At 48.9% G+C, this 16,947-nt stretch overlaps 1 protein-coding gene across 1 annotated transcript in view; it reads left to right on the top strand.

Moving 5' to 3' along the window:
• Nucleotides 1-16,947, top strand: part of cplane1 (ciliogenesis and planar polarity effector 1) — a 158,175-nt gene that overhangs the window by 82,875 nt on the left and 58,353 nt on the right. The window contains 5 exon segments of the mRNA XM_052019796.1: nucleotides 1,036-1,190; nucleotides 2,216-2,433; nucleotides 4,016-4,180; nucleotides 6,772-6,910; nucleotides 14,134-14,243. Of these exon segments, the coding sequence (XP_051875756.1) occupies nucleotides 1,036-1,190; nucleotides 2,216-2,433; nucleotides 4,016-4,180; nucleotides 6,772-6,910; nucleotides 14,134-14,243 (787 nt within the window).

Genomic DNA, 16,947 nt, shown 5'->3' on the forward strand with positions numbered 1-16,947 from the left:
CTTCACTACACTTCCTCTTGCACAAGTGTATCCTTCCTTAGGCAGGGAGACCAGGCCAGGAAACTAATCCATGTGGAATCTCACTAAGTCTCACAAGAGTAAGACCTTCCTACTCTTCTACTCAAATCCTCTTTCAGCAAAGGCCAGCACCTTTGTATTTGCTTGGTTAACCTGTATGTTCATTCTCAGGGCAACCTTGTTCCCTCTGAACACCAACACCTTTCAGGCTCTTGCCAACTAAAAAACAATATACTGTTTTTCCATGTTTTCTACTAAAAGGGATCGCTTTTCCCACATTACTTTCCATCTGACATGCCCTTGGACATTCACACTGGCCTGTCTGCTGAAGCCTCTCTGCACCTTCCTCACTGCCAGCACTGCCCAGCTTTGCATCATCAGAAAACCTGGACATGTTGCACTTGTCTCCTCATTCAAATCAGGCCCAGCACTGGCCGTAGTCACAGCCTTCCAACCAGAGAAAGGCTGCCCATTTCCTGTTCTCTGTTTTCTCTGTAATTACCCTCTAATTGCCCCATTTAATCCATTAGACTTGGTCTCACCATATCACAGATATTCACTTTGACCCATCCATTCCCCCATCATCTTCTTTGCAACTTAAAATTACCTTTTTTTAAAATGTCTCTTTCTCTTTCCCAGTTCTAACAAAGGGTCTTGGACCTGAAATGTTAACTCTGTCTCTCTCTCCACACACACTGCCTGACCTGCTGAGTGTTTCCAGCACTTTGATTCTTACTACTCTCTGCTCAGGTTCCCTTCAATGTGCCTGTGGTACTCGCCGTTATCGCTGCCTGAGAGCGCACGGTCACACCCTCACCACTCTCTGGGTTTGATCACCAGTGCAAATAAAGACAATTGGGGTGTGAGGGTGTGAGGGTGGGGTAGCAGCAACCGTTGGACATACTCAACAGGTCGGGCAGCGTCTATGGAGAGGGAAATGGAGTTAACGTTTCGGGTTGAAGTCCCCTCATCAGGATGGGGTAACGGGCCTTGTTTGTTCATTTAACCTTGTTTCAGGGGTTGTTGGAGATCACTCCATCTGTCAAGAGAACTTCATCCATCTCAGATATTCCAGGATAAACTCCAGGCACTGTTGGGCCACGCACCGAAGTCAGGTGTGTCTTTGGCAGATTCCACCATGGCTCCAAGTGCCGAGACCAACCTGTTGACAGGTGAGCTGAGTGCAGGTGTATGTGTCAGTGCCTTTGACATTTGCAGTTTCACAGACTACTGAATATAAGAGCAAGAGCTACAATTCTGAGAATAATAGAAAACCCCCTCTCTGAGGAGGTTCAGTGGGTGGGTAGAGTGCATGTTAGGTCAGATGGTTACAGGCAGATTCATTGAATGGACAGAGTCTCTGATAGAGAAGAATGTTCATGGGCTGTATTTCATTGGTTAGGTTGAGCCTGTGGTACCTGAGTACGTCTGTGGGGACTTCAGTGGGTGGACTATGTCAGTGATGGGGAGAGTGTCATGGGCTGTGGGTGAATCGGTGATGGGAGAGTGTCCATGAGCTGTGGGAGGGGATTTGGTGGGTGGGGAGAGTCGGTGACAAGGGAGAGTGTCCATGGGCTGTGGGAGGGGATTCAGTGGGTGGGGAGAATCGGTGACGAGGGAGAGGGTCCCTGGGCTGTGGGAGGGGATTTGGTGGGCAGGGAGAGTTGGTGATGGGGGAGAGTGTCCATGGGCTGTGGGAGGGGATTCAGTGAGTGGGGAGAATCTGTGACGAGGGAGAGGGTCCGTGGGAGGGGATTCAGTGGGAGGGGAGAGTTTATGCCACAGATGTGTGTACACGAGCTGTTCATCACCTAGGTATCTCATTGATTAGTTGAGGCAAAATGTGTCTCCATGATGGTTTCTCCGGATAGTGGTCTAGGAACAACTTCTTACATTGACCTGTGCTTGTAGAGACATGTTTACTCTTAAGGCATTTTGGGGGGACAGTTTGCCTCAGAGATTGGGGGGGGGAGGGGGGGGTGTGCTTATCCCAGAGTTTTGGGAGGGGGAGTGTCTATAGTTTGTCCCAGTGGGGGTGAGTACTGCCTGCCCTGGGATATCAGGGGCATTGTTTACCCTGGGCTCTGTGTGCTGCAGGTTTCCCATTGTCCTGGTTTCCCTGTGTGTGGCAGTGCTGCTGGGCCAATCCCATTGACTGAGGCACAAAGACTTTGTGTTTCTCTGTCCCATTTTGCAGATTCGATCGAGGAGGAGGATGCAGATTTAATGTTCAGCTCGGTACAGGAGATCCTGAAGGCAGCAGTGATGGCAGATGCAGACGTGCTCACAGAGACCTTCGATCTTCTGATGCAAACTGCGAAGAACCTTGCTGTGCGCCTTCCTGGGCTGGTGCCTGATGGCCTGTACCTACCCGCACCTCCCCTGTACTGTCCCCAGCCAGCCAGTGTCAGTGAGGTGAGGCTGGGCAGCGGGGGCACCAAGCCACAGCAGGAAGTGATGGGTGGCAAGATGGACGTCACCCCAGGCACCTCCGTGTGCCCCTGGGTTATTCCAAGTGTCCACACCACTGGTGCCTGACCTTGTCCAGGCAGGACCAGGGGCTCCCAGACCAAGGCTAGTGTTGGGACCCTCAATGCCTGGAATTAGGGCTCTGCCTGTGGTGAGATTTGAACCTCTGGGTGATCAGTGTTACTAAGCAGAGCAATATGCTTGTACTTGGGAACATGAGAGACGACAGATGTTGGAAATCTGGAGCAACACACAAACTGCTGGAGAAACTCAGCAGGTCAGGCAGCATCTATGGAGGGAAATGGACGGTCGACATTTTGGGTCGAGACCCTCCTTCAGGACTGGGAAGAGGGGAGACAGCCAGTATAAAAGGGTGGGGCAGGGGAAGGGTGGGTCCCGGTGAGGGGGGTGTGATAGGCAGGTGAGGGGGGGGGGGGGGGAGAGCGGGAATGTTGCCAGAAGCTGGGAGGTGATAGGTGGAAGTGACAAAGGACTGAGGAAGATGGAATGTGATAGGAGAGGACAGTGGACCGTGGGATAAAGGTGAGGAGGGGAACCGGAGGGAGGAATGTGTGGGTGATGGGCAGGTGGAGAATGCAGGGAGGGGAAAGAGAAGGGGTATTGGGGCCGGTGGGATAAGGGAAAACAAAGTGGGTACAGATCACTGGAAGTTAGAGAAATCGACATTCAGTATCTGGATGGAAAGCCTGAGGTTGCAGGAAACAGGGATACAGGGAAAAGTGTGGAGCGATGTTTGTGGTGCACGAGCACTGCCTTACATTGTGGTATCACCGTGCCTCATAAACAAAGGGCTGCAGATGCTGGAATCCAGATGAAAAACACTGTGATGCTGGAGGAACTTAGCAGGCCAGGCAGCATCCGTGGAGAAAAACATTGACTGCCTGCTTTTCTCCATGGATGCTGCCTTGCCTGCTGAGTTCCTCTAGCATCAGTGTTTTTCATCTCAAAGGACAATTCTGCTCCCTGGGCCTGTGTTACGTCAGTGTTGGACAGGTTTACCTTTCAGTTGTTATGAAGCTGTAAGGTTTATGACAAAAACAACAACCAGGAAAAGCTGGACAGAGAGCATTTGGGGGGAGTAGACAGGGGGTGGGGGGGTGGGGAGGGGACGACATGATGGGGGACTGGACCACTGACAGCTGGGGGTGGGGATGTTGGGGGACTGGACCATGGAGCCTATGAGTTTACCGGCTCCGAGAGGTGGGAGCAAACTAACAGTAGGAGAGGGAGAGCGTGTGTCCCAGTACTGGCAGAATGGATCGAGAACGATCAGTACATTAGGGGGTTGGTGTTTGGGAGCAAAACCCAAACTGCTGGGGGAACTCAGCCGGTTGAGCAGTGTCTGTGGGGGTGGGGGAAGGAATTGTCGATGTTCTGGGTCAAAACCCTGCATCAGGACTGATGGGGAGAGTGCTCGGTGTGAGAGGCAACCCAGCACGTACCCTCCTGGGTGTTCAGTTGGTGTTTTCCCAGTTCTGGAATTTAACTTCAGCCTCTTCACCCTCAGGGCAGTGGAGAAGACCTCGGTTTATCCAGAGAGAGAGAAACACGGCAGAAATTGTCAGGGGTCCTTCAGCGGCTCCTTCTGCTCTTCAGGGCAGCTCGCTGCTCCCTTCCAGCCGCCCACTGGTACATCGGCAAGCTCCGACATGGCCGGAAGATCATGAACAAGGTAAAGTAGGTGAACCACGGGTGGGCAATACGTGTCACTGCTGGCCGCTTCCTCACTCCAGTCAGAAATTTTAGGAGCAAGTGGGTAATTCATCTAATCGCCTCTTGTTGTACCTTGTAAATAGCCCAGCCCTTACTGAATGCCTCCTTCCAAATCTGGCAGCCGCACTGACACTATTCGTTATCTCCTCCTCACTGTGTGCAGTCACAGAGCATACAGCGCAGAAACAGGCCCTTCAGCCCACCATGTCCATGCTGACCATTGTACCCAGCTGCACCAATCCCATTTACTGACACTTGGTCCATAGCCTTCTATGCCTTGGTGATTCAAATGCTCCTTTAGATGGATCCTCAATGTGAGAGGACCTGTCTCCCCCTCCACAGGTAGTATGTTATAGATTCCAACTACCCTCTGAGGGGGGGAAACGTTTCCACAGATGCCCCCTAATTTTTTAACTCCTCCCCTTAAACCTATGCCCTCTGGGTTTAGACATCATGCGGAAAAGCTTCTCGCTCTCCACCTTATCTATTCCCCTTCATAATTTTGTGTACCTCAACGAGGTCCTCCCTCAACCTCCTCAACAGACCCAGCCTCTCCCCATCACTGAACCACTCCATCCCAGCAACATCCTCGTGAATCTCCTCTGCACCCTCCAGTGCAGTCACAGCCTTCCTTCAGTGTGGTGACCAGAACTGTACACAGTACTCCAGCTGTGGCATAAAACAAAGTTTTATAAAGTTGTACCTGCTTTTATATTCTATGCTCTGGCTAATGAAGGCCAGCATCTCTTATTTGCAACTGTATCTACCTGTGGGGATTGATGGACTTGTACACCAAGTTCCTCAATACTCCCGAGGGCCCAACCGTTCATCATTACCCTCCCAAAATGTGTCACCTCACACTTAACAGGATTAAATTTCATCTGACATTCTTCTGCCCAATTTACCAGCTGATCAACGTCGCTCCGTAACCTATCAATTGTAGTGTCATCTGCAAACTTGCTAATCACACCTCCAACATTCATATCCAAATCAATAATGTACAAGACAAACAGTGAAGGTCCCAGCCACTGATTGCTATGGTACACCACTGATCACGGACTTCCATTCACAGAAAACAACCCTCCACCATTATCCTAAGACCCCTATGACCAAGCCAATTTTGGATCCAATTGGCCAACTTGCCTTGGATCCTCTGGGCTCAAACCTTTTGGACCACCTTATCAAAGGCCTTACTAAAGTCCATGTAGACTGCATCAACTGCATCGCCCTCATCAATATTTTTAGTTACCTCTTCAGTAAACTCAGTCAAATTATTGGGACCAGATGTCCCAGCAACAAAGCCATGCTGACCATCCCTGACCAACCCATGCCTTTCCAAGTGGAAGCTAATCCTGTCCTTTATTCTTTTACCAAACCCTTGCTATTCCTTGACATCCGGGGATCCCTCGCTCTGCTGTTCTTGCCTTTAACCTGTTGACTCTGAACTCTTGCTGTTTCACTTTTAAAAGTCTCCCACTTGCTGGATGTAGATTTACCTGCAAGCAGCTGCTCCCAGTCTACTTTTGCCATGGTTTTGAAATCGATGTTCCTCCAATTCGGGGCATTATAGAACATAGAATGCTACAGCACAGGAACAGGCCCTTCGGCCCACCATGTCTGTGCCAACCATGATGCCAGATTAAACTACTCCCATCTGCCAGCATGTGGTCGATATCCCTCCATTCCCTGCCTGTTCATGTGTCTGTCTAAATGCCTCTTAAATACTGCTGTCACATCTGCTTCCACCACCCACCACTGTGTGCAAAAATAAACTTGCCTCTTAAATCTCCTTTAAACTTCCCCCTCTCGCCCCTCTAGTATTTTACATTTCCACCCTGGGAAAAAAAAACTCTATCTACCCTATCAGGGTTATGAAATTATGAATTTTATAAAACTCTACCAGATCTCTCCTCAAGCCTCCACCACTCCAGAGAGAACAACCCAAGTTTGCCCAACCTCTCCTTATAGCACGTACCCTCTAATCCAGGCAGCATCCTGGTGAACCTCTTCTGCACCCTCTCCAAAGCCTCCACATCCTTCCTATAGTGTGCTGACAAGAATTTCACTCAGTACTCCAGACCATAAGTATTCCTTTCCATAACTACCTTAAAACATATGGAGTTATGGCCTCTTTCCCCAAACTGCTCTCCTGGTGACACCTCAGCTACCTGCTTGGCTTCATTCCCTAAGATTAGGTCCAGTACCATGTGTACATCTCCACCCTCCATGCCGTTCCTTCCGTTCTTGACTCGCTCTTTCTCCTCATTCTTATAGTCTGGGTCTGCCTTTCGCTCTCCCTTTTTTTTCCCCCAGAATATCTTTCCCTGGCAGCTTATTCCTCACAATGGCATTTTGCATGGTATTTGTTCGTTGCTGTAATATTCCAAAGTGTTTGCTTGAGCCAGTTTGCTGCTGGTTTTCTTTCTGGGTTTGGTAGGCTGTGGCGGGTAGGGTGGTTGTGGTAGTGCTGGCTGTAAGTCCAAGGGCTCTCACTTTGTTCGTTTTATCAGACAATGAGCTACTGACAGATCATCTTTGGCTTGTCATTAGATCAGGGGGAAGTGTGGTCTCAGCACACTCCGTCCGTTCCCCAACTCTCTGCTGCAGTACGGTAAAGTCCAGAGCAGCTTCTTCAGACCAGGAGCTGGGGGTGACGGAACCTCTAGTGCCATCTCTGCAAAGGTGGTTGGTAAGTATGTCAGCTCCCTCACCTCTTTCGTGTAGAAATGGCTACAGTGGGATTTCTGTAGCATTTACAGATGTCTGTACCATGCCCCCACATTTGGGTTTAAATTGCTATTAAATATCATGAAAACCAAGGGACTGAGCTCTGTGCAGGTGGTAACAGTCTTCCAGGTACAAACTCACTCATCAACCGCTAGTCTCACTTCCTGACACTGAGCTGATCTTGGATCCAGTTTCCCATTCTCTCTTTTTGGTTTACCTGCCATCTGAGACTTTGTGAAGAGCCTTGGTTATGTTTAAACCACATCAAGTGTAACTCCTTCATCAACTTTCCTTGTTACCTCCTCAAGAATTCAATTATATTAGTCAGATATGACCTTCCCTTAAACGCCTGTTGGCTCTCCCTGATTAATCTGTGCCTTCCCAACTGAACTTTAATCCTGCTCCTTGGAATGGAGTCCAACAGTTATTGGGCATGTATCCCTTCCTTACTTTTTAAACCAAGGTATCAGACTTCCAATCATTGGGCATGGCTCTGGTAGCCAGAGAGGATTTAAAACTCGTCATAGAGTCCTGGAGTTCCACAGCATGGAAACAGGCCCTTCAGCAAAACTCACCAGTGCCGACCAAGGTGCCCAGTCAGAGTGTCTACGTTGCCCTATCGGGAAAACGCAAAATGCTGGAAAAACTCATCAGGTCAGGCAGCATCTGTGGAAAGAGAACCTGTCAACTTTTCACAGACCTGAAACATTGACTTTTTCTCTTCCCACAGATGCTGCCTGACCTGATGAGCTTTTCCAGCATTTTCTGTTTTATTTCAGATTGCCAGCATCTGCAGTGTTTTTAAATTGTTGTCTACAATTCCCCGCCCTGCTTCCTTTAGCATCCTAGATTAAATTTCACCTGGGCCTGGTGGTTTATCCACCTTCAAAGATAATAATCTCCTAAATACGTGCTCTTTACAATGTTTTTCCCATCAATATATCCCCCTGGCTTTAAATGCAACACCTACATAAGACCATAAGATGCAGGAGCAGAATTAGGCCATTCAGCCCATCAAGTCTGCTCTGCCATTCGAGCGTGGATGATTCGTCATCCCCTTTATTGTGAAGAGGGCTGCAGAATGTACCCCATGCCTCCACAGGTTGCTTTGTGGGCTGAGATTGGCCCTACTTCATAAAATCATATAGCATCAAAACAGGCCCTTCAGCCCACTGTGCTTGTTATTTACCCATGTTTGGCCCATAGCCTTCCATTGCCTTGGCAACTTAACTGCCTGTTTATATACTTAGTCATAGGGTTATACAGCACAGAAAGGAACCCTTTGGCTCAACTCATCCATGCTGACCATGATGTCTACCTATGCTAATCCACATTAGCCTCATATCCCTCTATGCCTTTCCTATCCAAGTACCTGTCCAAATGCCCTTTGACATTGTAATTGCATCTGACTCTACCACCTCCTCTGGTGGTTCATTCCACATATTCACCACCCTCTGTGTGAAAAATATACCCCTCAGATTTCCTTTAAATTTCTCCCCTTCTGTGTCCTCTGTTTTACACTTCCCTACACTGGGGAAAAATACACTCCATCTACCCTATCTCTGCTCCTCATAAACCACTGTAAGGTCACCCCTCAGCCTCCTACATTCAGGTGAGAACAAACCCAGCCTGTCCAATCCCTCCTTATAACTACAGCCCTCCATTCCAGGCAACACCCTGGTGAATCACCTGCATTCTTTCTAATGCTACCACATCATTCCTGCAGTGTGATAACCAGAACTGTACACAATACTCCTGTTCAGTGCAGCCTGTTCAGTGTTTTGTACAACTGCAACATGACATCCTAGCTCTTATACTTGATGCCTTGGCCTCTGAAGGCAAGCACACCAAAGGCCTTCTTCACTACCGTGTATGGCAGTACCTCTAATACTTCCTCCTTCCTGCCAGATTCTGGTATATCAGCGTACTCCTCTCCTAACTCTCCATCCTCCTCATCCTTCCCTCTGGTGAATACCGATGAGTATTCATGTCGGACCTCGTTCATATTCCCTGCTTCCACACATAGATATCCCTGTTGGTTCCTGAGGGGACCTACTCTTTCCTGAGCTACCTTCTTGCTTTTAATATAAAAGGTTTTGGGATTCTCCTTAATCCCACTTGCCAAGGCCATTTCATCTTTTTTTACCCTCCTAATTTCTTTCTTAAATTCTGCCTCACGTCCTAATAAACCTGAAAGGACTCGCTAAAAACCAAATGCGTGTCCCTGACATACAGTTCTTCCTTCTTTTCAATCAACCTTCAGTTTCTCTGCCTCCACCTCAGGTGATAGGCTAGTTAGTAACATCCATCACAAGCCTCCTGACTCCCACAGCTATCCCGACTACTCTTCACCCCACCCTGCCTCCTGTAAGGATTCCATTCCATTCTCCCAGTTCCTCTGTCTCTGTCATATTTACTCCAACGTTGAAACTTTCCACACAGGTGCCCCTGAAATGTCTTTCTGAACTGCGGCTTCCCCTCTACCATCATTAACAAAGCACTTGACCACATCTCATCCGTTTCCCACACCTCTGCTCTCACCCTCTGTCCTCTGGGACAGGACAAGGACAGAGTTGCCCTGGTCCTCACCTTCCACCCCACCAGTTTCTGCAACATCATCCTCCACAATTTCTGCCACCTTCAATGAGGTTCAAGCACCAGACACATCTTCCCCTCTCCTCCTCTTTCAGCAATTCACAGGGACTGTTCCCTTTGTAACTCCCTCGTTCACTCCTCTTCTTGCACTTTCCCTGGCAACTGCAGGTGGTGCAACACTTGTCCTCTCACCTCTTCCCTTCCCACCATCCCGGGACACAAAGTCTCTCCAGGTGAAGCAGTGATTCACTTGCACTACTTCTCATCTCGTGTTCTGCATTTGATGTTCACAGTGTGGTCTCCACTACACTGGAGAAACCAAACACAGATTGTGTGATCACTTTGTGGGACGTCTGCATTCCGTCCTCAGTGGGACCCTGAGCTTCGCGTTCCCTGTCACTTTAATTCTCCATCCCATTCCCGCTCCAACCTATTGGTCTGTGGCCCCTGTAACGTTCCAATGAGGCTCAACACAAGCTTGGAGAACAGCACCTCGTCTTTCATCTGGGCACCTTGCAGCCTTCTGGACTGGGTATTGAACTCTACAACTTCTGACAACGATTTCTCGGTTGGTATCAATCTGTCAGATTGGCTCAGCTTGCTTTTTCTTCTCTCTGCGAGTGGAGCAGGTGCCCAGCCTGACCTGCCGGGCACATCTTCCTGCTCTGCATTTCACAGCTCCCACGTTCTTTGTCCACGTTCTCACTCATGCACCACTCCCAATCACTCAATGACCAGTAACCTTGTTTACAGCTTATCCCCATGGTCACCCTGGTTTCCCACCACCAACCCCACCCCCCCCACCCTCTCTGCAGCTTAACCAGCTTCTTTTGTCTTCCCAGTTCTGACGAAGGGTCTCTGACTGGAGTTGTTGACTGTTTCTCTTCCCACAGATGCAGTCTGACCTGCTGAGTGTTTCCAGCATTTTCTGTTCTTGTTTTAGATTTCCAGCATCTGCAGTTCTTTTTCATTCTCACTTCCTTTTCCTTTGTTAATTAAGGTCCCCTAATCTTACCATCTTCACTGTTTACCCTTACATGGATCTGCTGACTCTGAACTTTTACTATCTTGCTTTTAAATGCCTTCCACTTATCAGATGTTGCTTCCCCTCAAGCAGCTGCTCCTGATCTACATCCGCCAGGTCCTGCCTTACACTGGTGAAATCGGCCCTCCCCCAATTTAAGACATCACAACCTAACTTACCTTTTTCCATGACTACCTTGAAAGTTACTGCACTATGGTCACTGTTCCCAAGGGACTCCCCCACAGACACTTCCAACACTTGCCCATCCTCGGTCCCTAAGATAAGATCAGGTACAGCCCCTTCCCCTACATACTGCTTTACAAACCCCTGTTGAATGCATTTTACAAATTCCACCCCATCTAAGCCCCTTGCCCTAAGGCAAAGTTAAGATCCTCCACTAATGCAACCCTATTGTTTTTACATCCTACTCCCGCTTGTCTACATATCTATTCTTCTAAGTCCCACTGACTATTGGGAGATCATAGTATAACTCCATTAAAGTGATTGCCCCTTACTTATTCCGAAGATCCACCCATGCAGCCTCATTGGCCGATCCCTCAAGGATACCCCAGTAATGCTCTCCTTGATCAGAAGTGCAACACCCCCTCCCCATTGGTACCCCCCTCTGTCATGCCTGTAACTTCTATACCCCAGCACACTGAGCTGCCAGTGGGGAAAAAATTCCACCTCATGTTCTCTCTAAATCTGTTACTCCTTACCTTAAACATTTGCCCTGTGTTTATACACATCTTTGCTAAGGAGGAAACTTTCTCAGTGTACACCCTATTTTTAATCCCTCAGCATTTTGTTTACCTCAGTCAGAACCTCCTCAGCCTTTCACCTTTCACCCCACCAAGCATCCACACTCAGCACATCATCCTCTGTTATTCCGCCAGCTACAACATGATCCCATCACCAGCCACATCTTCCCCTCCCCACCCCTTTCTGCTATCTGCAGGGACCACTCCCTCCATGACTCCCTGGTCCACTCATCCCTCCCCATCCACCCTCCCTGACCCCTGGCACTTTCCCCACAACACCTGTCCCTACACCTCCTTCCTCATCACCATCCAGGGACCTAAACAGCTCTTCCAGGTGAGGCAGAGATTCACGTGCACCTCCTCCAACTTTGTCTACTTCATTTGGTGCCCTGGATGTGGCCTCCAACACTTGGAGCATTGTGTACAGTTTTGGTCACCTGATATAGGAAAGACATTGCCAAGCTGGAGAGGGTGCAGAAGAGATTTACGAGGATGCTGCCTGGACTAGAGGGCCTGAGGTAGAGGGAGAGGTTGGCCACGCTGGGTCTTTATTTCCTGGAGCATAGGAGAATGAGGGGTGACCTCATAGAAGTTTATAAAATCATGAGGGGTATGGATAAGGTGGGCGGTCAGGGTGGGGGAGTCCATAACTAGAGGGCACAGATACAAGATAAGAGAGGGGAGATTTAAAAGAGACCTGAGAGGTAACTTCTTTACACAAAGGGTGGTGAGTACCTGGAACGAGCTGCCAGAGGAAGTGGTTGAGGCGGGTACAATAGCAACATTTAAGAGGCATTTGGACAGGTACATGGAGGGGAGGGGCTTGGGTCGAATGTGGGCAACTGGGACTAGCAGGAAGGATGCTGTGGTCGGCATGGACTGGTTGGGCTGAAGGGTCTGTTTCCGTGCTGTATTACTCTGACTCCCCTACATCGATGAGACCAAGCGCAGACTAAGTGACTGCTTTGCCGAGCACATGCACTCCTTCTGCCGTGGCCCTCTGGATCTCCCAGTTGCCAGTCATTTCACTTCCCCTCCCCATTCCCACACCAACCTGTCTGCACTTGGCCTCCTCCACTGCCAGGATGAGGCCAAACTAGACGGACAGCACCTTGTATTCCACCTGGGTAATGTATGGCCCAACAGTATGAACGTTGAATTCTCCGGCTTCGGGTTCCTTCCTCTCTCCTTCCATTCAGGTTCTCTCACCTCCCCCCACACACACTTTTCCAAGCACCTCCATCCTAGCCCCACCATATCCAGGTTCGCTCCCCTCCTCCAACTGCCTCCATCTGTCCACCATCCCTTCCCTGGTCCACATCACCTTCCCCACTTGTCAGATGCCACCATCTGCAGTCTGTTGTGTCTCCACAGTTCTCTCTGTGGAAATCAGTTTACTCCCCAAGCCCTTGAATTGTTTCCCGTTGCTCTGAAGTTCATTTACCTTCAAGTGGCTTTTTTCAGTCCACTTTTGCTCAGCCACTTTTGTCTAGTTTGTTGGCCTTACCCCAACTTAGATCCTTTACTCCTATTTTATTTGTGTCCTTGTCAACAACAATGCTCAGTCTAGCTGCATGATGATCGCTGCTACAAAACTGCTCTCTCTCTGATTCCTTTAGTCCCTATTCCCAAACTCTATCCAGAACAGTGCACTCCCCACTCCCCAATGTGACATGCCTCTGATTAGTTCACTAAACAGAGAGCAGAATAATTTGTTCTCATTTTAAAAAAAAATAATGCAGCATTGCCTTTTCCTCAGCAAAACCCATACCCCACAGGTACAGCATGCCAGCAAAACCCAGACTCACCTCCCCAGGTACCGCAAATTCTGACCCAGTTCCAGTTGGCACCTGGCAGGCTGCTGTGCAATGCTCTTAACTGCTTGCTTACCATTGACAGAGAACTGCAAACTACAAGCTTAAGAAAATCTAAATGCCGGATGCATCAGATATTTAAAATGAAGTCACCTCCTTCCTCACCAAAGTCCACACCCCCTGGGCACCACACCCTGTGCTAAAACACAGTCACTGGGGTACTTGACAGTGGGCAGACTTGGAGCTGCATCCAAGTGCAGGGGCTCGTCACACAATGACTCGAGCAGCAACGGTACGAGTTGGACCTCTTGCTGGGACCCTCCCTCCCCTCATGCTGCAGAGTTGTGGCTTTGGATTATTCCTTGTGATATGGCAGTCACTGCCACGACATTCGCTACCCCTTCTTGGTTCCCTGAATTGTTACTCCCAAGTGTCCTGTTGGGCCACGTCTTGCAGTGACCACATTGTACAGGGCGGGTGTCACCAGAGGCCAGGCTGGTTAAGGACCTCATGATATATTTGCGGTCACTTTTACTGAATCCAGATTTTAGATTCCAGATTTATTTTGGGTAGGGATGGAACTCTAATTGTCTGATTGATGAATTCAGTCACGTTGTAACCACACGACTGCACCTTTAACCTAACACCTACTGTGAATGGACCAGAGGCATTGGCGGGGAGCAGTTTGTTGGGAGGGAGGGAGGTAGGATAATGTGTAAACATTCTCACCCCCTTCCCAATGTATCCGTGCTACATGGAGATATTGCCACCACTGTGACAGGCTGTCCAGGGGCTGGGTAAATTGTCACATGTACCCAAGTGAAAAACTTTGCATGCCATCCATGCAGATCATTTCATTACATCAGTGCACTGAGGGAAGACAACAGCAGAGTGCAGAATAAAGTGTTACAGTTATAGAGAGAGTGCAGTGCAGGCAGCCAATAAGGTGCAAGTAAAGGCTGTGTGAAACCCACCAGGTCTTTCTCGACAGGCTCCTTTCGTGACCTCTGTGGATTGTGTTGGATGTTCCATGTCCGTGAGCAGCTGAGCGAGAGGTGTCGCAAGTACCAGATGGCTCGAGACAATGCCAGATCCACTCAGGTATCTGTCCCACCACACACACTGCTGAAAGCTGAGAACTCATTGCCACTGATTTTGGGATTCATGCTCTTTGGTACTGGTTTACCGCAGGGCCCTGTTGTGTGCTGGGGGCTGCTGGTTCGTTGTCAGCTGTGTGAAAGCACACAGGGATACTGACAGGGACCAGCATAAAGTGTGCAGCAAACACCATTCGTCCAATGTGGGCTTCATCTTCCCTCAGCCCCACTGGTTTTCCTTTCTCACCTTCCTTCAGGTTAATGAGCCTCCCCCCCTTTGGTCTCTGGATCTGCCTCCTCCACTCCTGCCCCAATGGATGTCCCCTCCCTCATTCCCATCCCCCTCCATCTTATCAATAACCCACTCCCCAATGTCCAGTTTGGGCTTTAGTCACAGAGTTGTGCAGCACAGAGAGGCCCTTCGGCCCACCGTGTCCGTGCCGACCTTCACACCCATCTACACTAACCCCACTGCCTGCATTAACTCCATCTCTCTCTGTGCCCGGCTCATTCATCTGTCCAGATGTCTCTTAAATGTTGTTACTGTTCTTGCCTCCACCTCCTCCTCTGGCAGCTCATTCCAGGTACCAGCTACTCCGTGTGCGAAACGTTTACCCCTCAGATCTCCTATAAACCTCCTCCCTCTCGCCTTAAACCTCTTCCCTCTAGTTTAGACACCCCTCCCAAGGGAACGAGACTCTGCTTATCTACCAGATCTATGTCTCCCATAATTTTATGTCTCTGTCATGTCACCTCTCGGCCTTTTTCGTTCCAGGGAAAACAGACCCATTCTATCCAGTCTCTCCTTATAATCCAGTCCCAGCAACATCCTTATGAATCTTTTCTGCGCCCTGTGTAGCTTAATCACATCCTTCCTGTTGTGTGGTGACCAGAACTGCACACAATACTCCAAGTGTGGCCTAAGTCCTGGACTAGGTGCCTTGGCCAAAGAACGCAAGCGTGCCTTCCTCACCACCCCGTCTAGTTGTGTTGTTAATTTTAAGGAACTATGTACCTGTACCCCAAGGTCCCTCTGTTCTACAACACTCCCCAGAGCCTTGTCATTCACTGTGTATGACCTGTCTTGGTGTAACTTTCCACTTGTCTGGGTTAAATTCCATCTGCCATTCCTTAGCCCACTTTCCCAGTTGAGCTAGATCCTGTTATAACCTTAGACAACCTTCTTCACTGCCCAGCACACCACCGATTTTGGTGTCATCTGCAAACTTACTAATCATGCCACCTACATTCTCATCTGATCCCTGTAGCACACCACTGGTCACTGGCCTCCAATCTGATAAAACAACCCTCCACTCCCATCCTCGACCTTCAACCACCAAGACAATATTATATCCTATTAGCTAGCTCACCCTGGATCCCATATGTTCTAACGTTCCAACCTCCTACCATGTGGCACCTTGTCAAAGGCCTTGCTACTGTACATGTAGGCAACATCTACCGCTCAGTCCTCACCAATCCACTTGGTCACTTCTTCAAAAAAAAACTCAGTCAAATTTGTGAGACACGATTTCCCACACACAAAGCCGTGCTGACCGTCCCTAATCAGTCCTTCCCATTCCAAATACAGGTAGATTCTGTCCCTCAGAATCCCCTCCAGTAACTTTCCCACCACTGCTGGGCTCACCGACTTGTCCCTGCTGCCCTTCAAAAATAAAGGTACAGCATCAGCTACCGTCCAGTCTTCTGGTGACTCACCCATGGTTAATGAAGTTGGAAAAATCTCTGCCAGGACCTCACCATTCTTTTCCCTTGCTTCCCATAACATCTTGGAATACACTTGGTCAGGCCATAGGGATTTATACAGCAAGTGCAGTTTCTTGTGTCTCCTGGAGATTTATCCACCTTTGTATGTTTCAGGACCTCCAGCACCTCGTCCTTCATAATGTTGATATGTTCCAGGATCTCACAGTTCCCTCCCCTGAACCCACTTGCTTCCATTCCTTCACTGGAAATACAGAGAAGTATTCAGTTCTGACCTTGCCAAGGACTACTCAGCTCCAGACCTTTATCACAACCTTGCTCCAGACGTGGAGCAAAGAACTAATTCCTGAGGGGAAGCAGAGTAACTGTCCTTGACATAAAGGCAGCGTTTGAGTAGGTGTAGCATTGGGGCACCCTGGTGAAACTGTCCACGGGCATCAGGGGGAACCAGACCTCACAGAAAGGAAGATGGTTGTTGGACGGCAATCATTCCCAGTCCCAGGACATCATTGCAGGAGTTCCTCAGAGCAAGGCAGTGTCCTGGGCCCAACCATCTTCAGCTGCTTCATCAATGACCTTCATTCCATCAGAAGGTTGGAAAAGGGATTCTACAAGAGATGGCAGATGCTGGAATCTGTGGCAAAAAACAAAGTGCTGGAGGAACTGAGCGGGTTGAGCAGCATCTGTGGGGGGTGGGTGGGGGAGGGATAGTCCTGATGCAGGGTCACAACCCAAAACATCAGCTATCCCTTTGTCTCCACAGATGCTGTTCAGATTTCTGAACGGTCCATGAACACTACCTCGTTATTCTCTTTTGTTTTTCAATATTTATTTATTTTTGTAATTTATAGATTTTTATGTCTTTGTGCTGCTGCCACAAAACATCGAATTTCATGTTATATGTCAGTGATAGTAAACCTGATTCTGATTCCTCCAGAGTTTTATGCTTCAGAATAGGAGATGTTTACCAATGATCGCACAATGTT

Source organism: Pristis pectinata, chromosome 7 (genome assembly GCF_009764475.1).
Source record: "Pristis pectinata isolate sPriPec2 chromosome 7, sPriPec2.1.pri, whole genome shotgun sequence".
In the NCBI taxonomy this organism is placed as follows: domain Eukaryota; kingdom Metazoa; phylum Chordata; class Chondrichthyes; order Rhinopristiformes; family Pristidae; genus Pristis; species Pristis pectinata.